Source organism: Larimichthys crocea, chromosome IX, assembly GCF_000972845.2.
Source record: "Larimichthys crocea isolate SSNF chromosome IX, L_crocea_2.0, whole genome shotgun sequence".
NCBI lineage: Eukaryota > Metazoa > Chordata > Actinopteri > Sciaenidae > Larimichthys > Larimichthys crocea.
The window spans coordinates 7,983,237-8,008,750 of record NC_040019.1 but is presented as its reverse complement, the minus strand read 5'-3'; the positions used below and the strand labels follow the sequence as shown (position 1 = coordinate 8,008,750).

The 25,514-nt window shown below is 40.5% G+C and overlaps 1 protein-coding gene across 4 annotated transcripts in view; it reads right to left on the bottom strand.

The window, feature by feature from the left end:
• Nucleotides 1-430: 430 nt before the first annotated feature.
• Nucleotides 431-25,514, bottom strand: part of bmpr1bb (bone morphogenetic protein receptor, type IBb) — a 51,016-nt gene continuing 25,932 nt past the window's right edge. For 2 of the 4 annotated variants that reach the window (XM_027282059.1, XM_027282060.1), the window contains exons 4-15: nucleotides 16,279-16,618; nucleotides 7,056-7,215; nucleotides 5,667-5,769; nucleotides 5,241-5,343; nucleotides 3,760-3,801; nucleotides 3,661-3,715; nucleotides 3,431-3,575; nucleotides 2,658-2,850; nucleotides 2,253-2,550; nucleotides 1,993-2,168; nucleotides 1,745-1,875; nucleotides 431-1,289 (exon numbers count right to left, since the gene is read on the bottom strand). In XM_027282059.1, the coding sequence (XP_027137860.1) occupies nucleotides 1,164-1,289; nucleotides 1,745-1,875; nucleotides 1,993-2,168; nucleotides 2,253-2,550; nucleotides 2,658-2,850; nucleotides 3,431-3,575; nucleotides 3,661-3,715; nucleotides 3,760-3,801; nucleotides 5,241-5,343; nucleotides 5,667-5,769; nucleotides 7,056-7,215; nucleotides 16,279-16,366 (1,620 nt within the window). In that variant the 5' untranslated portion in view covers nucleotides 16,367-16,618 and the 3' untranslated portion in view covers nucleotides 431-1,163. Of the gene's footprint in view, nucleotides 1,290-1,744; nucleotides 1,876-1,992; nucleotides 2,169-2,252; nucleotides 2,551-2,657; nucleotides 2,851-3,430; nucleotides 3,576-3,660; nucleotides 3,716-3,759; nucleotides 3,802-5,240; nucleotides 5,344-5,666; nucleotides 5,770-7,055; nucleotides 7,216-8,793; nucleotides 8,813-16,278; nucleotides 16,619-17,624; nucleotides 17,755-25,514 lie in introns of those variants that run through there. The other 2 variants (XM_027282061.1, XM_027282062.1) reach the window with 2 other exon arrangements.

Here is a 25,514-nt window from a genome sequence, read left to right as displayed (position 1 = left end):
TGTCTGTTTCTGGCACTCACGATGTTCCTCACAACTGCTTGCATTTCATCTGTCAAGTTATTGTACAAAGTGTAAGAAAGAATTTTTAAGACTAATAATAAATTATATTTATATGCAACATTGAACATGGAGCACGAGGATCTTATTATGTTTGAATTGTGAGATTAAGAACATGAATCTTGCAGAAATGTTCCAACATAAATAGACAAACCTTCAAGACACATAGTTTTAATTGGGGAATGTTATCCAGATCCACTCACACACTCTCATTAATCATGTATGTACAGATTAAATAAGGCACATGCCATAGTGGTAGAGTGGACGGGACATATTCTGTACACAGATAAATCATCAAAAACACATTTTAACATCCAGCAAGACAATAATTATCAATGGATTTCAGCTCGAGTATGTACACATGAATTGTGAGTGGAAAGTAAAGACAGTGAGGGCGAACAAGGGCAGAAGGAAAGTTAACAAATTCATCAATGACATAAGTGTTTTACCCAGAGGTCATCTTTTAATATTGAAATAAAATGTACATAGGAATATTATATAGAAAAATCTGTTATCTGTTTCTGCTGGACATATGTTTTTTTTAATTAATTTAGTATTACTCGTCTAATAATAATAACAATAATAACAATAATAATAATAGTCATTGACAATGAGGTCACTGAGCATGAATTAGACATTTCTTTGGATGGATGACAGTCACTATGGATAGAGTCGACAGTGACTGAGTCAAAAAAAAAGAACATGAATGCAGCTGCAACAGTACAAAAGACTGCACATAGAATACTGCTATATGGCTTAAAAGGGGCAGAGCAGAGGGTCCCTGTCCGCCTGCCCACCTGGACAGCCTGGACCCGACAACCACGCAGCTTTCACAGAAAGCACAACCTGAGCACTTCTTCTGAGGCAGAGGTGGCTCAGACAATGGGAGGGCAGCTAGCTCTCCCCTGACATAAATCTTTTTGCCTCTCATTTTTCTGGCTCACCATCGACCATTATCTCCATCACTCATCCTCCCTGTCAGTTTTCTTTGTCCTATCATTCACAGTCTCTTTTTTTTCCCTTTCTTCTATCGGCCAGTGTAAGTGGCGCCATGCCAATGGCAGTGACAAGTCTCTGCTGATGAGAGTGTCTCGCTTGACTCTCTGTCACAGTTTGATGTCTTGGGACTCTAACATCTTTGCCAGGGTCTTCTTCACCCTCAGGGCTGTCAGGCGAGAGGCCGGGTTGTGAGCCCAGCACTCCGACATCAGTTTTCCCATCTGCCGCAGACACTGTAGAAACACATACACATATACATAAGAATAGAGCAATACTTTTTATAAAGATGATAAAGTGATAAATTGATTTATTAATAATTAATACTAGTTATTCTAGTTTGAATTCATTTTAAGAACAACTCTGATGTTTGCACATTGGGGAAAATGGTAGATGTGTATCCTCCAGCGTAACTGGTTTAATTAAGAAGTAAGAATTTATTAAACACCTACATTATAACTGCAGACATGATGTTTTTATAATGTGAACCCTTGACTCACTTACTTTCTAATTTCTCTGCAATTATAAATGTGGAGGAAAATATAGATTTTTTTTCCCAACCTGGCAACCCCAGGTGTTCTTTTTAATAGCTAATAAATAATTTATGAGCCACTGATAAATCCATTGGTTACAACAAGTCTTTTAAAACTATAAATTGTTAGAAAGTGGTACGGAAAATCAATTAGAATACCTCATCACTGCTCCAGCGATTAGCAAATGAGGGTCTTTGTTTCTTAATGCAGACGACTTCTCTCATGTCCTCATAGGAAGGATCAGTAGGCACAAGGTCATGGTAGGGCAGCTGGTACTCCTCCACGATGCCTTCAAGAAAAACAGCAAAAACATGTGGGATCCAGTCACATCATTAAGAAATCGTTAAGAAAACATCTAGACGTGTATATATCATGATCAAAACAAAAAACAAAGTTTCATCCTTACCTCCAGAGATGCAGCGTCTGGCCATCTCCCAGACAATGAGGCCAAAACTATACATGTCGGCCATTATAAATGACTGGAAGTAGCTCCTGTTCAGTGTCTCATCCAACACTTCTGGCGGCATGTAGCGCTTTGTACCAACTCGTAGGTTCGGCGGGATATCTACTTCATTGGTGTCACTGAGAGGAGAAACAGAGAAATTATATAAAGATATTTCAGGAAATGTCCAAGATACTCTGCAGTGTCCAAAATGTATCCTGTACCTGTTGAACTTGACAGCAAGTCCAAGGTCTGCTATACAGCAGGCTCCATTCTTTTTGACCAAGATGTTTTTGCTCTTTAGGTCTCTGTGTGCGATGGCTGGTTTGCCCTGTGTGCCATAGATCTCAGTGTGCAGGTGGCAGAGGCCTGATATGGAGGAGTAGGCCAGTTTTAGTAGAGCCTTGACGTCTAAGGTGTTGGACTTGAGGTAGTCATATAATGATCCATTCTCATGGTAGTCTGTGATTAGGTAGAGCTGAGTCCAAGAGCCGGTTCCTTTAATATCTGCTGCTATGAATCCTGGGGGTAGGAAAGAAAGGATGGATGAAATGCACATAGAAAATAAAACATGAACTGGGTCAAGTTTTAGACAAAACAACACTTCTTCACACCCCAGTTGACCTTACCCAGTATATTGTCATGTCTCATTAGGAAGGTCTGATATATTTCAGTCTCTCTGAACCAGCTCTCTTCCTCCGTGGTGAAGAAGACTTTAACAGCCACTCTCTCTCCTCTCCACTTGCCCATCCAGACCTCTCCATATCGCCCTTTTCCAATCTGCTTCACCATCTGAATCTGCTTGGCGATTGTGCGTTGTACCTGGAAACAGATGTTTTTTAAATGTAACATTTCATTTCAAAACACAAGAACTATAAATAATCGTGACATCATTACAATCACTAATTAGGTTCCTTCTTAATTAAACTTTCCATTTGCTTTTTGTTATTAGTTGTGCTACCATGGAAGAGATTTTATATCATTTTATAGTGTACATTTCTTCTCAATGTGCAACTGTAGAGCGGGTGATAATTTAGTATTACTGTTTAATGACTTTCATGGGAATCATGCGATGATAGTATATTTTGCTACTGCCCTACAAACTTATTCGAGACAAACAGTGATTAAAAACTAAAAATAAGTTTTAAATGTGTGAATAGTTTTAATGAAATGTAGTTTCTAATGTAATTTAGTTAATTGCAGGAAAAAAGTAATGTGATTATTGAATATATTTGGCAAATAGCAATATACTGTATTTTTGTACTTTAAAAGAAATGCCATATCTTCATAATAATAGTGTCCAGATGACCCAGCCCAAGGTGAAAGTATGAGACAATTTGTTATTGATCTATGAGGGCTGAGCTTGAGATGTTAAAGAATATGTGCAATGACTATTTCTTACCAGTAGAGGGAGACCTGATCCAGAGCCAGACCCGATGCTGCGGGAATGTTCTATCAGGTCCTTCAGGGACTCCCCAGGGGGAATATAGGTCTCCTCCTGCTCCAGATCGATACTGTAGCGTGGCCGTGACTCTTGCCGCTTATATCTGCCACAGAAAGGTGATGCAATGTTTGCTAACTGCATGTCAGGATGTGTGAATTTGTTGATTATTGCACGAGACGTCTCCTTACCTGAAGTAGCAGAAGACGAGGATGAGACCGAGGATGATACTGCAGACTGTGATTGGAAGACGAGGATGAGACCGAGGATGATACTGCAGACTGTGATTGAAATGAAGAGAGCCATGTACTGGATACTGCTGTCAACATAATCTGAAAAAAAAGGGAAAATATACATTATTATTATTATTATTATTATTATTATTATTATTATTATTATTATTATTATTCGTGGTAGCAGAAGTAGTAGTAGTATTTACCACCATTAAATAAACAATCATGGCCTAAGTGAGATGGAAAGTCTGTAAAATAAGAGCTGATTAATGGGTGGTGACAGTCATTTGTTCATTGTTATCTCCTCCAACATCTTTCTAATTTTCATTGGCAGGGACAAGCTCCGTTTCCCCCCCTTTCTCCCTCTAACCCTTCTTTGCACCACCACCCCCCTCTCCTCTCACAGCGTGTGATCGATCACATCCCCTTCCTGAATCCCACGGATCAGCTGTCACTCTGACATCGCTACAGAAACCCCAGAGGCCTGAAGCAGCTCTGGGGCTCTAGCCTTTCTGCCGTGCTCCTGCCAATCAGGCACACACACACACACACACACACACACACACACACACACACACACACACACACACACACACACACAAACACAGATGCGTGAATGCAGCAGATACTCCATGGTGTGCGCAGAACCGCACACACACACACACACAGTGAACAAAGAAAAACCGCATGAACAGCAAAGTGTCCTATGAGCTCTCTGCGAGTTCATAGAGTTAAAGGATAAAAAAGATAGTTCTGGCTTTAGAGAAACCTTTTCGGAGGAGGAAAATTAGACTTCCTGGTTCAACATTGACTACATAACAGTACTTGCTCTCAGTGTGCACTCTCTTTCACTCCAAAATATATATATATATTTTTCCTCGATATTTTCGATATCCATTGGCGTGATCACCTGACAGCTTTTTTCTTTCCCCAGTCTGACTGACTGTTGCTGTGATCTCAAATGACTCTGTTTAGTAAAGTGCTATCAAAGCTGATAAAAAAATTATTGGCAAAACGATGAAACAAAATGGAATTATCTTTTATTTCTTTCCAACTGACTTGACAAATCAGTTTGTCACTGTATGCTTGAAGGTCAAAATGAAGTGTGGGAGGCTGTGTACGAGCCTAAGTTTGTGTGACAGAGACAGAGAGCGAGGAAAAAAAAAATGTGTGTGCAACGTGTGTGTGTGTGTGTTGGTGTGTTGCGGAGTAACAGATGGACAGATATCTCGCATCCGTCCCGAGGCAAGAAACTCAAGCAGGCCCCGGGGAGAGGCTGTCCTTTTCATTAGAGGGTGAGAGAACAAGCCAAGGCTGCAGGCTCTGTTTCACCTGCCTCTCTCTCTCTCTCTTAGCCTGCACCTCTTCACTCCAGCACCACACTGTGGTTTGTAACAGTTTAAATTGTCACTACCCATCACCAACCGGTGTGGCCTGAATGAGCCCGTTCTAAAAGCCACTCACACTTTAAAGTGGGGCAGGGTTTCACTGTGTGAAAAACCTTTGTGAACAAGTGTGTGTGTGTGTGTGTGTCTTACCCGACGTCATGAGGGGAGGCAGAGTAGGATGTAAGTCTCTGTTGCAATAATCCTGATCTGTGCAACACTCGAGAGCTCTCCTCGAACGTGCGTTCCATGTGTCCTATCACAAACACAGACAGACGTGCACGTCATCCACATGAATTTCTACAGAACACTAATGAAGACGTAAGACTAAAGAATATTTACAGCCACACTTATTCCTAATGGGAGCATTTTACAATATACTAAAGTTTTTTTTCCCACTGTGTGTAAAGATAGTGGAGTGATTTAAATAGGTCTCATAAAGAGCTACAGTGAGTCAAGGAAAGCTTGTAAAGACTTAACAACGGCTGATGAAGAAGGAGACACACACACACACAGGCAAGTGTGAGTATTCATCCAGGCAGAAGTACGCACACATACACGCATGCACAGCTGACTTACTCTGCACTGGAACTCGGAGCCTGCAAGACCCAAACAACCTGCAGTGAGTACTACCAGACCCCCCTCCTCCTCCTCCACCATGGTGAAGCAATAACCGTCAGTCCTACAAAAAAAAAAATGCACACACATTATCATATCTTCTTTTCATCATTGTTTTCATTGTCATAGGTGCTGGGGTTCATTTTTATTTCATAAATATACAGTCTTTATCTTCCACCTATTGTAATACAACCTCTAAAACTAAATATTCCAGGACCTAAACTCAAACATTTTGCCAGATAGATTAAATATGAAATATTAGGCACAGCTACTCCACTGATTTAGTACTCCTACTGTCTAACATTGGTGCACACACAATGGACAACCGATGGAGATTAATTACACACTTCCTTGACAAAACCTGGTGCAGAGTTCACCCAAAACACAGCTCAACGCAACTTGATTCACTCGACTGTACAGATCAAGGTGTGTTGTGCTCGTAGCAAACTGAGATGACGAGCGGGCTAGAGATCTGAAAACCTCACGTCTTTTGACAAACAGTTTTTTTTGTTTTTGTTTTTTTGTAGTCTTCAGTCCAGAGCCAACTCTGACTCAAGTGACATAACTTGATGCAATTTATCAGATTTCACACAGCTTCCTCTGGAGCCACAAAGGACTCTATACAAGTCTTTTCACTACTGTTGTACTCCGAGTTCCTCTTCCTCATAAATCAACTTGGAACCGGATTCCAAAATGCTTTCAGATATATGCTGTAATGATTAATTGATAGTGATTCATCAATTTATCACATTTTTGAATAGATTAATTGTTTAAGCCATTCATCTATAAAATCTTGCTGACTCCATTCTCCATAGATTTACAACTGTAAAGTCTCTCTACTTTTCTCTGTTTCATATCAGTGTAAATTAGACTATTGGTTAGGCAAGTCATTAAAGATGTCACACTGAGATTTAAGGAAATGTGGTTAACATTTTGAATTTTATTTGCTTCTGAGTGAACAAGAAATAATTATTGTCTAATAATTTACACATAAGTAAAGTGGAGCATTAGAACACAATCTCAGAGCAAGCATTGATATTGATATAACAGTATGAATATATTTATTATATGCACCTACATTTCTGTAGCATATGCTGTATGCACGAGTATTATTCTCTCTGATGCAAGTGGCTTGGCTAATTAAATCGTTACTATGCTGTATCCCAAGAGGCTTGGGGGATCTAATTAAAGAATGTAGCTAAGTAAACATTTGTCTTAGTCTCATCAGGTAATTAGAGGCATCTCGAATCATTTCTTTTTTTAATAGCCTCGGTCTGTTATTATTATTTTTATAGTCTGTGTGTGTGTGTGTCTGTACATGAGAATAGTTTTGTGTGTGCTTAACCGTACATGCAAGTATTGTTGACTGAGTCTTCGGGGCAATGGTGGTAGCAGTGACACCAAAGCATGTTCTGAGCTGAAACTGTGGCTGTGCTGCTGCTCTCGTCCGCCCTTCGCTCCGATCCACCCTTCCATCCGTTCTTTAGCAGCATGGTGTCCAACATGTTAGCTGTGTGCAGAGAGAGAGAGACAGAGACAGAGACAGAGAGAGACAAACTGGAGTTAGCACCACGGCAGATTAAAACACCTGGCTTTGCTGCAGCCGGAGGCGTAAAACTTAAGTACACATACCCTCAGGAAAATATTGGTTGAATAAATCAAAGGATCCACACACCATTTCTGCTAATTTCAAATGGGTGTTTTGAATTATATATGTTAAGAAAAAAAGCATCAGAGTTCTGCCTGCCTTGGCACTATTACCATAGTAATGCAATCCACTGAAAGTGTAAATATGTGCTGCTGGAAGTGACCCTGCTGTTCTGGACTGGACTCAATGTACCTGCATGAAGTCTGGAACTAGAATAACACCACTCACCAGAAAGTCTTTGTGCTTTCTGATTTTTAAGTGTGTGTGAATGACTGCAGTATTGAAGAAAGTCTATCTACCCTCACTTGGCAGAGAAACAACACTTTCTAAACCTGAGCTTGAGAATATGATTTATTTATTTAAACATGTTTAAGTTGATTCCCTTAAAAAAATGTTTAAATCAACCTGCTGAATGCTGAATTAGTCTTTTCCATCCAAGAATCAGTGTCAGTTGACAGACATTTTTTGGTTGTGAAGAATACTAAAAAGAGCAATAATTATGGCTACGTAGGCATTTAGTGTTTATATGAAATTTAGTGTTTACCTTCTCAAAGGAGGAAAAATATTTCCAGCTGGCAATAGCAACAATGAACTACAGTACCAAAACATACACGAGTGCAGCCAAGTGCAGTAATACAGCACAGGTGTATTCACATAAACAAGAAGCAGAATAAATATTATTGTTCTGGACTTGATCATCCTTGAAAGCGTTAACTTTAGCAGCTGCCACTGTGCACTGAATCAATCCAAGGTTGTGCTTTGAACAAAAGAGGTTCAATCTTCACGTATTTAGTTGCGTAAACGACCGCCAGCCAGGAGTAATGCCAACACTGCAAACTGGAACTTTACTTGAACTGTTTACATACTGTTAATGTAGGTAACTAACTCACTAAATGTTACTTATGAAGGAAAAACAAGCTATTTAGGATGAAACCAACCAACGTTATTCTTTAAGTATTTATTTTTCATGCTTTTGATCACACTGCTTTCTCTCTTTTTCATGAATGTATTTCATTTCATGCGATCAGGTGCAGCATTGATCAAGTGTTCCCAGGAGTTCATTTTCCAAAGATCACTGAATATCGAACATGAAGTGTATACAAATAAAAATTATCCACTGCTCATTTGTAGTCAAATAAAATAAAGGTTCCTACTGTTACATAGTCATTATATCATTAACGAGAAGGATTATTAATACAATGTGCATCCTTTTTATCCTCGCTATGGAAGGAACTGAAGGTGGACACGTCCATCAGTGGAGAATAAAACCAGTTCAGACAGCGGCTCGTCCCTAAAGACCTCTGTGGTCAGAGAGCTGAACAGTGTTGCACCACACTAGACGGATGTCTTACTCTCCCTCTCCCTCTTCCTTTACTCTTCTGCTTCTTTCTAAGATTTATATTATACAACTTTAGATTTCATGACCAAGAAAATGCTCACAATTATAAACTGTGAAAGGCCAGGCATCAATACATCCAAAACATCACAGGTGTACATTCCTACTTTACATCCAAGAACAGCTTCCTTATACGGCAGACTGGTTCCATTGTGGTATGTGTTAGTAGATCTAAGCAGCGAAACAGCGTGAAAGCCAACCTGCGATCGAAAAAGGGACATGAGTAATCCTCTAGAGGACTACGTGACAAATGTGATATAAACACACTGACTGTTATTTAAGTAGTACTCTGTGTCCTTCCAACCTAATCTGTGTTACTGTTTCTGTCAGATGGGAAGTTTGCGGAGGTGTTCTGATCCTCCCTCACAGTGGCCTTGACGTGTCTATCACACACAAAAAAGAAAACGAAAACCACAAAACAGGAACGTTTGACAAATTTGTGAATGCTGTGAAAATTCACAGTAGGGAGCAGTGTCAGAGCATGAGATCTGGTTTTACATGCAGTATGAAAGGTGGCAGCATGTACTGTATCTGGTTGCACAACATGCAGCATGTATCTGGTTGCACAACGTGCTGCACAGTTCATCTCCTACACACATTAAGAATTTAATGTATAATAAATCAAGAATGCATTGCAAATATCCTACAGCTACGGTGTACAAGACTTGACATGGCACTTTTACTCAGCACACGTCACTCCAAACACAACTTTCAGCCAGCCCTGACATAAGGCACTTAAGTTGAGGTATAGGCTAGCAGAGGATGAATCTTATCAATGTGCAGTATGTAATAATTTCTATGGAACTTTGGGTAACATAGGAACATGGGACTGTTTTGTTGTCAAAGAGGGCTTTGTGTGTGTGTGTGTGTGTGTGTGTGTGTGTGTGTGTGTGTGTGTGAGAGAGAGGGGAGGGGTTACTATAGAGTTATTCTGTGTTCAGCTGACTATTAAAGAGGCTATAGGATGTAAAGCCAGCAGGAGACTTCATGGAGAGGCCATATTTGTTCTACTAGCAGACGCCTAAAACAACACACTGATAAATAAAGAATAAAATTATCTAATTTTATTATACGGAGAAGACAGTCCTGCAAGTACATGATTTGGATATATAGGTTGACATTTTATTATTAGTCATATTAATACACCACACTGTGGCACATAAGTGTACATAATTGCCTTTGTCTTACAGACACACACACACACACACATACACACACACGCAAACAGACTTGCTGTGTCAGCTACGGGGCACACTCAAGGTCACCCCGAAATCTGATCTGCATCCCCCGCACATTCCACAGGCTGTTCCTCAAGCTACACATGTGCACGCACACACACACACAAACACACACACACACACACACACACACACACACACACACACACACACACAGTCAGTGTAATCCATGCAAACATGCACATATGAAGCAATTAGAAATTACATGTGAAAGACTCCAGCTGGAGAACCTGTGGACTTCCTCACCGGCTTCAGCTTCTCCAAGTCGACCCAAGACAAAAGTTCATCGGCTGACTTCATGACTGCGTTTGTTATCTATTGTAATTTCTGCCAGTCGTGGCTGAACACTATCAGCGTGGTCTGTGACATTTCCTCCCTCATCACTTCCAGTGATGTTTTCCATAGTAACAGCATGACTGTGGTCGGTGTGTCATTCAGAAAATATAAAATAAACTTGACCTGTTATGAACTGACATGGTCATGTTTTTAAATATGCTTGTTTAATAATCGGCTGATATCTTCAAGGGAGCATGCACAGCACATTTTGATTCATTCATTGACAGAGAGATGAGAAAAGTCACTTGCACACATATTGTACAAATCAATCCTTCATCATGCTGGTCATCCTGTGATCTTAAAAAAAATCAGTTGTGTTTTCACACTGAAAAAGCTAACTGATGTTTCATTTCCTCTGAAATATTTGGGGGTTTTAAAACACAAATCCACTACTCTATCTCCAGTCAAGCAGTTGGCAGGAGAAATATTTTTAAAATATAATTCTTTATCTTGTATATGTTCAGAAATGATGATCAGGGTGAACAGCAGGCTTTGACATAACCTTAAAGGTACACATACCTGGATGATGAATGTATGGTGGTAACAGATATGACACAAAAGTAACAGCAAAAGTGGAAATGATGTATAATAATTAAATAATAAAACTGGAATTGAGCATTTCAGATAATGGACTATCTGACCTTGAAATGTTTGACAAAGAAAGTTTGTTTCTTTCTTTTGTAGCTTTCATTGGTTATCCACGTCTACTACGGATCTGTTCTGTGCGCTGAAGATAAAAGTGTGTGATGCTACCCATCCATGCAACTAAAGCTGTAATCAAGACAGACACTAGCAATCAATAAATATATTGTTATAATACTGGGTTTTCTTTTTCCATCAAGTGTTAGCTGGAAATCGATGCAAAACAGAATTACTGCTATTAGCAGTGATAAGTTCGGAGAGAAATGTTGACAGGGGAATTTCATGTCTTGGAAAATGGAAAAGAAAACAAAAACACTGTGCATAAAGTGCTCAAATTAACACGGATGTTTCACGAGACCCGACTTCACAGCACTACAGCCCTTTAATATGTGAGCTGCAACCTTCACACAAGCAGAGAGGAGGACATAAGAGAAAAGACAGATAAGTTACTCCAGGTGGTCATGATAAATCATCTCCTCAAAGCAGACATCTTCCCCAGTGACTCCAAAGTGCACTCTGACCCCAAGGGGGTCACAACCAACCTGCAAAGGGGCCATACATCCTCTTCCACCCTGCCACCCTCTTAACCCCTTACGAGCTTCAAAGGCCTCTGCCACACGAGACACTCGCACATGTGCACATATTGTGCATGCACACACACACACGCACACACACATAGGGACGTGTCTGAGGAGTACATTCCATAATCTCTCCTCCTTCTCTGCAGCTACACCCACATCAAGTCATCTGTTTCCACTGCGCAGCTTCCAGCAACCTGTTCCATGTTTACCAGCCGTGACCAGACCGGCCTTTGTGGAGGAATGTGATGGTCACTTTGAGGCTCCCACCACCCGCAGCAATGATGCCACAACAAATTTATGGAAGGGAGACCTGTCTGCTGTAGACCCTGCTCCACATTATAGCCCCCCCAACCCCACCTTCTGAAGAGCTAGCTCAACTGTCAGGGGTTCACACTGGTTGCACAGAAAAAACTTTCCACAAAGGTGTGAATACAACAGAGAGCTGCTATATCCACAACAAAATACTCAAACACAAAGAGGCGGCAGACACAGGAGACAGAGACAAACTGACTTTTTGCTATATTCAAAGAGACAGACGCGCAAGTTGATGATAAATCACAGAAAATCTTGAATATATAAATTATCTTCCACATGAAAGGGTTGGAAAAAGAGATTGAGGAGGATAATTCTCTAAAATTTATGACCGGGAACAAACAGACACATCTTCAAAAACAGCCAGCATTTCTCAGAGAAATAAATTCCCGTGAATAGAAAAGATAGTTTCTGCATAAAAGTCTCTATGTAGCACTTTTCCTTCCCTTGTTTTTAAAAAAACACTGCAATGCTTGACTCTAACAATAAAAATTAAATGTTCACATTACGTTTAATAAAAGACAACACATGCTTTACTACACATCAGACATAGAGAAGTCAATTTGCTGTACTTATTTTGCAGACGAACACACACAAACTCTCTCTCTCACGCACGCACACACACAGACTGATGGACACAGAACAGGTGTAGATGCTGGCTTATTCTGAAACTAAGGCTTTGTATTGACCACAGTGTTTACGTGTGTGTGGCACTTCTACCAACACACTATCTATCTCAACCCCAGTCTTATTTATTCACACTCCTTTGAAGATTTTCTTTTCTTTTTTTTTTAAACATTGTCTATCCACAATGGCCGTCAATTCATCTCCTTGCTCGTCTATCCATCCATGTGGTCAGGACTTACTGGAAAAAGCCACAAGCCACTGACTAATGCTGGGCTCCATTACAGACATATTGAGAGAATACAGCCATAGCGCCACCACAATATGTTATTTTACCCCACAATATTACCTCAAGCCAAAAAAAAGTGGGAAGCAGCTCCTGTTTTTACTCAAGGTTGCTCAAGGTCTCTATAAAACTCAAAACCAGACCTGCTTAAAATTAACGAACCAATTCCACCTGACCCAAGGACTGAATTTGTCACAGGTTGACATAATCTTGAATTTCTAACACAGTTTTTTCTTGTTAAATAAAACTACCATTACATTATTATAATTATGATTATTCAGAAGCTAAGATTTTTAAAGGTTCGAACTGGAGGACGTTTGCACTCTACTGGTCCCTTAATACTCTCTGAACTCACAAAAACTAGTACCAAGCTTCCAAATCTCACAAGGCAGATATACTCATGTGGTGCACATGAACAACTATTACACACATACACACACATACACTATATGCTCCCATGTCTGACCGCTGGAGCAACACATCTGCCTGGGGATCAAATTCTGTGTGGGGGAACCATATCCACATCCTGACAGGAAGCGGCGCACAGAAGGCTGGAGGAACCCGGTCCTGCCGAGGACCAACTGCTGCTGTTTTGTACTTCTGGACCACCGCACCACATCACACTTTGACCTTATTCCACAGCACTCTGCACCACACAGATGTCTTCCAAAGACTGTTACATACACGCTACACAACACTTTATACTGTATCTTTGCAAGCCGTTGACGAAAGATTTCATACACTAGGAATGCTATGGTTCAATTGGATTCTATGAGGACCCAACAAATTCTCACATACTTTTAAAATACAACAATAATGACCCTTACAGACCATCTATAATCCTGTTTTTAACCTGATGAAACCCCTTCACACTCTGAAGTGAGTTACAGGGAGTTACAGAAAACTAATAGGTGTTGATCAAGACAAAACCCCTCTGAATGCTCCTACAGAGACACACACACACTCCTACAGAGACACGCTGACATTTTCAGATATTCAAAGAGCACTGTGAATGAAAACACTACACACTGTACTTGGAAAACAGCTACCCGTAGAGGTGTAACGGGAACTTGTCTTTGGCCTTCTAGAAGGTTTTGTATATCTCAAGTGGATATCAGTGTTAAAAGTGATGGACCACTGCCGGTAAGTGTTCTCCTTGACTGGGTGTAGTCCTATTAGCAGCTACTGCTTCATGGTCACTTAGCAGATTTGTGTTAGAAACACAGGACAAAGTGAAGCCAATTGAGGAAATGAGGAAAAACTAATATAATTTAAAAACATTTAACCATCATCAAGACGTTATAATCATATAACCACGCTGTATTCTTGGTATTTCCACTGCAGTGCCACCGGAAGAATGAGGCTGGGGCTCACCTACTCTCTGTGAACCTCGCCAGCCTATAGAAACAGGTGGCAAATTGACCGTGCTACTTAGATTTATGGGCAACCTCCCACATGTTTTACTCATTTGGAAGCCCTTTAAAAGATCAGATCACAGAGGAAACAGAAAAAGCAACTGGTGGTTCAAGTAGACAGAAGGGGTAAAGAACTGCAGAATGAGTTTCAGTATAAATTGGTTCACAGCTTCATTTCACCTACTATTTATCAGTCTGACAGGAACAGGCAGAAACTTTGCCTCCCATCAGTTTATTGCTAGACTGTTGCAAGAATGAGAATCAATGCTACACTACAGAGATGATTCTGTCTGAGCAACATCTTTCATATCTTTGTGGCTACTGACCCTTAAACTGGCTGGACTAATATTGATTGAAAAGTTAAACACTTCGCTCAGTCTGGACAGTAAAGAATAAAGAAAATTCTCTGAAGAAACATTCATCAGCAGCTGAGGTATTTCGTGACCAACTGCGAAAGTTGCAGCTAGCTCTGAACCCCTCGGTCAGCATGGGATTTTACAGCTGGTCTTTATTTTTGACACGCTTTCAGTAAAGCATCTCTTTGTACCCAGAGTCAAATCAAAACCTCTTTGTATTCCAATACGAAGTTGATTATATTTATATATAAATCACATCATCTGCTTATCATTTCTACTGTTAAAGCTTACTAAGGATTTTCCAAAAATATAAAAATGGCATTTCTATAAAAAAATAATAAAGTGTTTCGACATTTTTACCGCGTGAGGGAAAAAACACAATCTACATCAAAAGAATGCCACAAAGCTATACATAAATAAAACATGTATGCACTATTTATCAAGTATACTAAGAAAAAGCCATGGCAGAATCAGGAGAGTATAAACAGGTTGCTAATTTAAAAAACACGACACACCATTTATCATTTCTGGGAAATCCAGTTGCAACAATGTCATATGATGATATTTTCCAGACCATCTCTTAATGGCAATATTTACAAATGCTGTGCTTGTGTGTGTGCATGTGCACACGCACCCAAATGCTGGCTTTACAGTCTGACACCCAACTGTTTTTTTAAATAAGTGTTTGACAACTGTGTATTTCTGCAAAGGTTAAGCTTGTCCACATAAACCCTACTGAAAGGTAAGGATTCAACTAATTACTTATTCCTTATCAATTAATTTGAGGATTCATTTTCTGCTGTTCAATTAACCTTTGCAGTCTAAAGTTTCATAAAATTGTGAAAAACATCAAAGGTGGTTTCTTCGAATGGCTTGTTTTGTCCATCCAACAGTCCAATACTCAAAGATTGTAAGTTTAATATCACGTTAGAAATAAATCAAATAATTACGGCAACTGTTGCAGATACATTTGATGTCTATCTATTAATCAATTATTCATTTACCTTCTAATAAAAAGCAGCAGAATCTGTATCTGACTGGTCAACTTAAAGAAATGGTTAAATTACTTGAATGCACATGCATTAAACACAGGAAATGATCATTATACTAATGCTCATATTGACCGACAGTGTCTCTTTCTCTTGTCTGTGCTCAGAAACAGAACAAATGCGCAAGTGTCATCGTCTTGAGGCTGGGAGCTTGTCGACCCTCCCCGCCTGTCACAACCTTACGGGGCACCCCGACACTGTTGGCATTCATCGTAAAAGACAACTGGCTGTCCATCTTCAAACAATTCAAAACATGAAAAGGAGGAGGGGGTGGGGGTGGTGGGTGGATGGGTGGATGGGGTTGTGAAGGGGAGAGGACGGCGCAGATAAATGCACACCCGTTTCTCATGGTTAGCCCCTGTGGAGATCATAATAGCTTTTGCTCATCATAAATACCACAGGGTAAAAAATAGACTTCACAGATAGCACAATCAACCTGCAGCCTAACAATACTTGGTAATGAAATCTGTAAAAACATGCTTCAGAAAAAAAAAAACATTTAATCATCTCTACACTCCAAAACATAAATATAGATACCCAAGAAGAAAATATGCACAAATTAAAAAATTTTCTTTAAATTTGCTTCTTGCAGCTTTATATTAGAGTTTATCCAATCAATGACAGACTAATGAAGGCCTCAAAGTCTCAAAACACACAGTAGTAAGAGCTGGTGTCCAGCACAGTACTTACCATGAGACCCACGGCTCAATGATGCCAGTCCAGTCACCAGGAGAATAGCCTGCCAGGCCCACTCCTGAGGCAGCGACACCACCACCATCACGTTAGCGCCAACTCCCAAGTCACCCACCTCCTTCAAATCCCTGAGGCGCTGCCACAGCGAACACGCCCGTGCAAAGGGGCGGAGGTGTGAGACTGCGTTTTTATATCCTTCCGTGAAAGAGCGCCAGTCGGATCTCTCTGTACAAGTGTGTCTCTGTGAGTGACTGCCACTCTGCCTCTCTGCACTCTCAGGAACTTCTCACAGCACACAGCCGCCCCGCAGCCTCCAGCACTACTCCACACTGACAGCCTGGGAGACACGGACACAGAGAAAGAAGAGGGGGGGAGAGAAGAGGGGGGAGAGGAGGGTGTTACTTAGTTTGCTCTCTCACTGTGCTATTTGTCCAGCCCTTTCTAAGACCGCATCACTATAGAGGGAACAGCTGAGTATATCTGAATCCATGTACAGCCTCTCTCTCTCTCTCTCTCTCTCTCTCTCTCTCTCTTTCTCACATACACATCACAGATCCTCACATCACTCATACACAGAAAGGAGAGCAGAACAGAAGGGGGCAACAGGGTGTGAACCAAGGCCATGGATGTGAGCCGGGGCTGAATGAGGTGTGAAAGGCAGCAGTGAAAACATTATGACTTATTGCCACAGGCATACAAACACACAGCATGCCAAAGGGGACACAGGAACTGCAGTATGAACTAAGACGTATAAACTTACAGAAGGACATGTACATATGCTTTGGTAAAACCACCTGGTATCAAATCCTGCAAGGCAGAGCAAGTTCAGAGCTCAGAATTGTTTGATGCACCGAAGCAAGAAATCAGCACAAGCTCAGTTGTTGGTATAAACGGGTCAACAAGGGTTATCCATCCTGGCTCAGCAACACTGTTTCAAATATTGTGTGTCCAACACTGCTCAGATTTGGTGTGAGTTACTATATTGTGCCAGACATTTTTTCCCTCAATTGAAAAGTAAGATGTTACCAGTTACTCTCTACACATTATACCACTATCTCTGTTTCTTTCATCATTTCTTTATAGCTATAAAGAATTTAATTCACATTTTCCACAATAATACACGAGAAAACAAAAAAAGTAGAAAGAAATATAAGAGAGGTTTAAAAGGCAAAGTCTGCATTTTCCAGAAGGATGAAAGTGAGATTGCAACTAATAACTACCCTCTTCAACAAGTCAAAAAGACTTACAAAATAAAAGTCTGACAGTCTGAAAAAAAAAAAAAAACCCCAAAAAACAGACATAATCCAATGATCCAAAAGTAACAAACAGAAAAAGTAGCCAACCTCTCAACAACCCCGATGTAATGTGTATGGAACTCCAGCTGCAGACACAGGTGTTGCGTGAATGGCAAAAACCAAGAATTAATCTGTAACCAAGAGTCTGTTATTAAAGTCCAGGCGTAGGATGAATCGCGTTGAGTTCCTCATGTGAGTCTCTGTGTGAAAGGAGTGAAAACACAAACACTTGTAGAGCTGTTAGGGATCAGGCCATCACACATCAGGTGATTAGAGGTGATTAGAGCTCACACCTCCAGGCACCGCCACAACTTTGCAACTTCACCCTAATCCAATGCACACAGGCGCATATGCGAACATGCAATACCACAGGAAAAAAAACATGACGACAATAGGAACACATTCCACCGGTGAAAGATTTATGTGGGTTACAAGTTAAGCGGATTAAGTTAGCTATTAGACAGATTATATCAAGCCTAATGCGACACCTACACAGATCATAAACATGTCAGAGATGACCGGAGCTCATGTAAGACCGAAAATCATGTAAGATCCTTGTAAGTGAGAGAAACTGTTTCCTTGACAAGAGAGATGTGTATTCATTCCAAATGGTTGTAGTGAAGCAAAAAAAACATTTTAAAAAAGTCCCAGTGGTGTTAAAGCAGTGATTGAGTATGGCAAAACAACATCAACAGCCAAATGGGCTTCTCCACCCCACACCTGTCCCCTCTTAAAGTCTGACTGGGTGGGAACAGCAGCTCCCAGAAGCCACTTCTCCCTTCCTCTGTGCTTCACTGGCCCTATAGCTGTCACTCCTGATTTGTGCATTGCTGTGTATTACATGTGATAAGTCAGCCTATTCTGGAGCACGAGTGCATGGGAAGCAATGTGAAGGGGTCAGTGCACCACGCACACCCTTCTGCGCTCCATCAAACGCCCAGCGAGGAGCCTCCCTGTATTCTCAGAAAGCCTTCTCAGCCCACAGGGATGGGGGGTCCAGAGGAGCGAGCAGCTCTGTAGGTGGGGGTCAATCCAGCACATAAAGGGGTTGAAAGTGGGGCAGACTTGGTTGGAAGACTTGCTTTCAGTGAAATTAACTCTTCATTTCCCCTCCTTTTTCTTCCCCTCCCCTCGCTTAGTTAGGATTTTAACTGCAGAACCATCTGTCATCGCGCACATAGTTACAGCATGATTAATATTGCCAGAGAAATCGTTCTGTCAGCACCTCGATCTTTCCGTAAAGCCACAATGTTTGTTGCAACTGGAATGAGAAATAGTCACATTAGGCAGGCAAGCACCAGAACACAATTCAAAGGCTGCATTAAAAAGGGACCACTGCCGATTTCACAAGCCACGTTTAAACTTGTAGTAATTGTGAAAATAGAGTTTTCATTTATTTTGTCACTCTGCCTTGATAATGTCATCTGTGTTAACTTGGCTTGGGTTTGAACAGAAGGCCTGTGTTACAAACTCAGGCGTGTGATTAACAGTTTAGGGCATTTATCAAGTTGGGGAAGTCCAATGTAAGATGCTATTGAGTTGTGTTATGGGAAAAGTAAAGTCAGAGTATTGCTGCATTTGCTTTAGAGTTTCACCACTTATTGTTTAATCAGCCTTTTGCAAGCCTCCAAACTTTTGCAAATTGTGGTTTTAAAATCATGAGTTAATTATCACAGACATGCAGCAAATGATGCTTTGCAACGTGAAAGATAGCCCGTGCCCACCATAGATCTCCTGGCCAACTTGTTTCAGCAAAACTCAGAGGAACTGTGAGGTGATTCTGGTGTAGTGGCCAACATTGGGATTACAAGTCTAAAAAAAAAACTTTCTTATGCAAAATAATAACCATATAAACAGCAGCAACAAGAGGAATACATTTTATCTCAGTGTCACAAACACAAATGAGCTGGCTCGACCACAGACAGACTCGAATGAAGCGTGCTCAAAAGGCCAAAAAACATGGGAGGCCTGAAGAAGCATGGAAAAAGCTTTTCAGCATGTGTGCCCAGAGGACAACTTTTATTGGAATGAGGGATCATCTTGGAAAATTCATGGCTGCAGATCTCAAACTTTCTTCACCAGGTTGAGAAACTTGTGCTCTAGGAACCCACCTCTCCCCTGTTCTCTAAAACTCTCACTGCTCCTTTTGTGGTAATACTTAACGACGAAGAACTGCGGATGCTCAAACTCAGCGAGTTCATTCTGACAAAGCCCAGAGATTCAAATACTTGTTATAATGAATAAATATGTTTGGTTTCTTGTTTTCATTCCCCAAAGGACGGTATTTAGTGGCAAATTTGCAGTGCAGATATCATATTTTGACAAAGTGCTGCTGCAAAAACAAACAAAAAAAAACATCTTCTGAGGAGCTGTGAAAACTGCAAACGCTATCAGAGAGAGCATATTTCCTCTCGTCTCTTCCACCCACATGAACCCAGTCAGAAATTATTGCACGCAACGTTCTTCGGTAAATCAAGTAGATCTTCACTTGTCATCGTAGTACATGCAGAGATAACCTTTCTGCTGGCACTGTTTTCATTCAAGATGCCCCACTTCAGGATTTGTGACCTCTTAGTAGAGTGGGCGTTAAATTTTGATTTGGGAGTGAGTGGGTGGGAGGTGTGGGGAGTAGTTTAGCTGTAAGATTATTTTCAATTTGTTTTGCAGACTCTGTATCCCCCACATTCTGCCCTCCAGCAGTCAGAGATCAATTAATGCAGCTTGGTTGTTTGTAATAATCTGTCTCCATTTCATAAGGCAAACATTTTCTTATGAAATAGAGACCTTACAATAATACTAGCAGTAGTGTTACAATGCACCATGAAAATGAGCCACGTTTTTTATTTCAGAAAAGGACTTTAAAGGACCAAACACACCTTTCATCGCACAGCAAGAGGAGTGGGATGGATGACTGTGAAAAATCACCGCTAACCTGTGAAACAAAAAGCCGTGGCAGAGCACAGATGATGAAATTACTTCGGGCAGAGATGGAATGCGTATCATGAGCGATGTTCCAGCCGGGGCCAAACTGACCCTCAGCTCTGTGAAATTAGGTGGATTTTCAGCAGCTCAGTGTTAAAACTGCTGTCATAGAATCCTGGAAAGCAGTTTATTACCGTGGTAACACAGCTGTCTGGCCCAGATGGTCCAATCGGGGTGCAGGAGTCGAGAAAGCGTGACACCGTCTTCATCATCTACCTAGAAGATTTGCTTCCTCTCCTCATTAAGTTGTAGGATGCACCGGCGTCTTTTGGAGACGTTAGTGCAGCATCTTTTATTCGGTTACTGCAAGGATGGATCTCTCAGAAAAAAGTCAAATCTCAATTTCTAAAAGTTTGGGATGACTTTTGGCCAAGTAATAGTCCAAAAACCAATTATATGTACAGTGATATACAAAAGGGGAACAAAGCAAACCCTCATATGTGGAAGTGAAGGTGGAGCTAGCAAATGGTTTGCATTAGTGCTTTAAAAAAACTATTTAAAAGTAATCAATTATCCTGATCTGAACTGACAATGGAAAACAAAAGGAGTACAAAAAACTTAATAGTTAAGCATTAGACTTAACTCACTGGAGAGTATGTATCCATCTAAGTCTAGAGACTCATGTTCCAACAAGATATCAGGCAATATCCATATCCACCACTGTTATATTTATAATGGCAATATACTGTGAGATCCCTGAAGATCTCCAGCAGAGTCTCAGCCCTGAAGGCAAAGAAAGACCCTGATGAATATTCAAGATTCACACAATAGTAGGGCCAAATCACTCCGCTGAGATTGATGCTTTGAAGTCCCAAAGAATGCTGAGGGGGGAGAAAAACGTCATTCATAAGGAGTGAAAAGGCTGTCACAGCAAGATTCGGCCTCTTTTCCCTCCCTCTGTCTGTCACACTGTCTCTTTCTCACTGTCTCTTTCTTTCATGATGCGGCAACGTAGTGAGATATTGAAAAACACATGAAACATGATCACTTCTGTTGAATCATTTTTTTTTCTGACAATACTCGTGCTGTTAGCCAACATAACATCTGGAAAATGCAAGAGAACCAGGGGTGCGATCAATTTTGGAGAATTATGGCATGATTACACATCACTCAGCTTGAGTAAATGAAGTGCTCCTATAAGAATATATCACATATCACTGTTCAATTCAGGATCTGACATGTGTCATGACAGAAAGCAACGCTTGTAAACTCATAACTTTATGTTCCAGGCAACATGATGTGTCCACATACTTAAATTTTACTGCATTCAGGCATGCATAACGATGCTCTGTGTGCAGGTTATAATTAAGTTTGTTGCAACAGCAATGTTTCTGTGAGACGACTGTCTGTGTCAGGTAGTAAATGTCAAATTTTTTGTGATACTCGTAAATATTTCACTTAACACTGCTTCTAGCGAGTCAAATAAACTAAATCAAGAGATGGCATGTGAAGCAACAATGTATCACATTGTACTGAGAAACAAACTGATGGAATGATGTGTCCTTTTGGTGAATCAAGGTACTACATCACATTGATGTGTTAAAAATAGTCCAGCTCATTGATTTGCTCATAAGACATTAAAAGGGATTAACAAATCTCCAGTAGACAAATCTCCATCCTCTCACGATATATATCATCCATCTTCCACTGGCTCCCTGTCCCATGATGAATTAACTCCTTCTCCTCACTTACAAAGCCCAGCATAACATAACAGAGGCCTCCTGCTACAGTTCCCAACATCTAGGACCAAACACTAATCTTTGTGTGACAAGGCCCTCTCCATTGCTGCCCCCTGTCTAATTGTTTTTTATTTGTTTTTTCAGTCAAAGATATGTTAAGCAAAAATTATCATAGATCTGAGCAGGTTCATGATAAATGAATCTTCTCAAGAAACACAGTACATGGACATTAAATCTTTGTTATATCAACAATACACAAGTATAGCTCATTAAGAGGGGGTTAGCATGACATGATACAAGTGTATGAGCACAGTAATAGTTAAAGTCTGTGTTAAGTAAGAATAAATGTGTTCTGAGTTTGTCAGACCAAAGAAGAAAGTGTTATTAACCACCCATCCAAATTTAAATGATTAAAAATATCAACAACTGGACTGTGAATGTGCCCACTCCTGGGAGCAGTCAAGCAGCCATTTTGGAGTGACTGAAATGTGTCAGATGAGTTCAGAAAATGACTAACTTGGCAACACTGAGCAAGATGAATTCATCTCTATCTCTCTGAAAACTGGTAAAAAAAAAAAAAACTGTTTCAACCTCCAACTCCACATTTCAGTAATATATCGTTCGAAGTCTTTTCAAATGTTTTCAGCAACTATTTTCCAACATATTTAATGTTTTTTGAAAGAAATCTCAGAGACGCCTTTACACAGAATTTAAGTGCCAGGTTATAATTGCCACACCGTACACCTCCATAAATATTATTCAGAAATGACTAATCACTAATAAAAAAAAAAAAAAACAGAAATTGTGAAGCAGGAAGTTGGACAGCTGATGCCAAGCAGCTAATGTAAACAAAACTTCAATCCAGTTCTGAACTAAAGCTAAACACCAGCAAGTAAACAATCTTTGAGTATCTAGAAATGCACATTATAACTATCTGCTATCTAATGTTCAAACCAGATTATTTGAAGCTGTTTAACCAGCACAACTTGAAACTTGAAGCTACCTTGATGGGAATGGGGAACTTTCTGCACAAGGCAGTATCAGTTCATTTGTCATAGGTGTACACTGTAAGTTGTTTGTGGATTGTCAAAGAACCGTTGATGATGCTCAAACTGATAATTATCGCATTTCTAAGAGCATTTCACTACACAGGCTTTGTTTCCTTTTACTTGCTCACAACAATATCTGAAACTGACTTTGTCTTGCATTGAGATAAAATGGGATTACATTTTTTAACTGTAATTATACAGCAGTTGTTTGGATTGTTTCATTTGTAATATGATATACTACTAACAATTGTGCAGATCTAATGTTACACTTTTTTAACATCATCCTATTCTGCTGTTACAAGTGCGGTGAAATAACCCTGACATGCTTTTTTTTTCTTAACTGTGCTGAGTATTGTATTGAACAACAACAGCTGTGGTGCGTCATAACAAAGTGGAAGCTAAAATATCAAGTTGGCTGCCAAGAACCTGAACAGATTTCCGCATAAAATACCCACTTGTCTTATCGCCCACTGATATTCTCTTCATGAGAACCTTATCAAATCACATGGCGGGACAATATTGTAATCACTTTCTATTTGATTACTAACACTGAAGCTACCTGAAAGGCTGCAACAATGCACAAGGCCCTTTCTGTGGACCAACTGGTGGCAGCACCTGAAACACACCTGTGGCTCAGGTTTCACCCATGGGCACAGAGGTTACAAAACAACCACACAGCCTTACAGATGGATTCCATGTAAAGAAGTGTCTGTCTGGCTCTGAAGGTGCCGTTAAGAAAGTGTTCTGTGATTTTCCATGGCCGGGGCAACGACACGCACTGGCCAAGAACAGCAGAATGAAATCCTTCCCCTCACTCTCTCTCTCAGTCTCTCAGTCTCTCTACCACTGAAGGTCACTGGGCCAGGTCTTGCTGGATCTCTACTGAGTAAGCCTCCTTGTTTTTGTCAGCAGGCCTGGCTGCCAGTGAGCTGTACTTAAGTTAATTCCTTCACAGCTCTGTTCCCATTCATTTTCTGGCCACTTGATCACTCTACTCTTACATAATAGTAATGTACTCATATTGCACACATACACCAACCAAAGGCAACATTTTGTGGAAATAACACTGTGCAGCAGTGTGTAAATCTCTAATTAATCATCCTGAATTGGTGCATTGAACAAGAACATTTTTCAGAGGATAAAAGGCCTGTGAGCAATGTTTTACAGATTTAACATAGATTAATGCACAGCACATTAGCCTACACACGAATGCATTTACAACTATATGTTGCGGTTCAGCAAGGCACTTGGATTCACATTGAGATATGTGAAAATTGTGCCCAATCACAAAGGACAGAGTGTGATAATGAAAACGGTCGAATCTTCCATAGAAACGTACTATTCTACTCAATAAGGATTACACATGGTTGTTTCTCAGTAATGGAAAAAAAAGGAACAGGTGCTCACAATTCAAAGTGAAAAATTAGAGGAGATTTTCTTAACATGGCCTTTTGTGCAGCAGCGATTGGGAAACCGAGGCTCTTCTTGCCAAGTCAACCAGGAGCATTTAATGAAGGGATTGTTGTCGAGTGTCTGCTGGGCTGCATCGAGCAGACACTGCAAACCAAAGGGTCTAATTAAGGGGTTCCTCTGTCGGTCAGACAAAGCAGACAGCAGGGGTCAAGACGCTGGCCTGCAAACTGGCTGTGACCCTCACACCTGCCTGATTGCATTATACCACAACATGTCCTGTGCACAGTGCACACACTCACACCGACACATCATTACTGAGCTGGTGCCTTGCCACACACGCTGACAAAGAAGGTAAGAGGCCTAGCGGACTAATAGGAAAGCCATTTTGATGGGATGTGAGATGATAATATATCAATATTGATATATGTCAGTGCAGAGCAATGTCATTTTATATCTTATAATCTGTGAAAAAAATGAATCTGAAGAGCCATAAATTTAAGATGACACCTTTTTAAAGTAGTATCTTATTTATCCAAAGGCATATTCATGGAAAGAGGTGTTTTGACTTAGTTACTGAGATAACAGCACTGTATTCAGATAACCTTGGCATTAACCACAATAAGTAAAGTCTGGCATGCTACTGAGGGGCCCCATATGTGAGTGTGTCAAAAGTTCATGCCCTTCTTCCAGTGTTCACGCTACAAAAACAAAAAGATCGCCTAGTGTGAGCTATGGCCCCACCACTAACAAGACTGATTGCTACAGAGTGGCTCCACCTGTCTCTTGCTCCAATTAGTCCTGCTAGCCACTGAAGT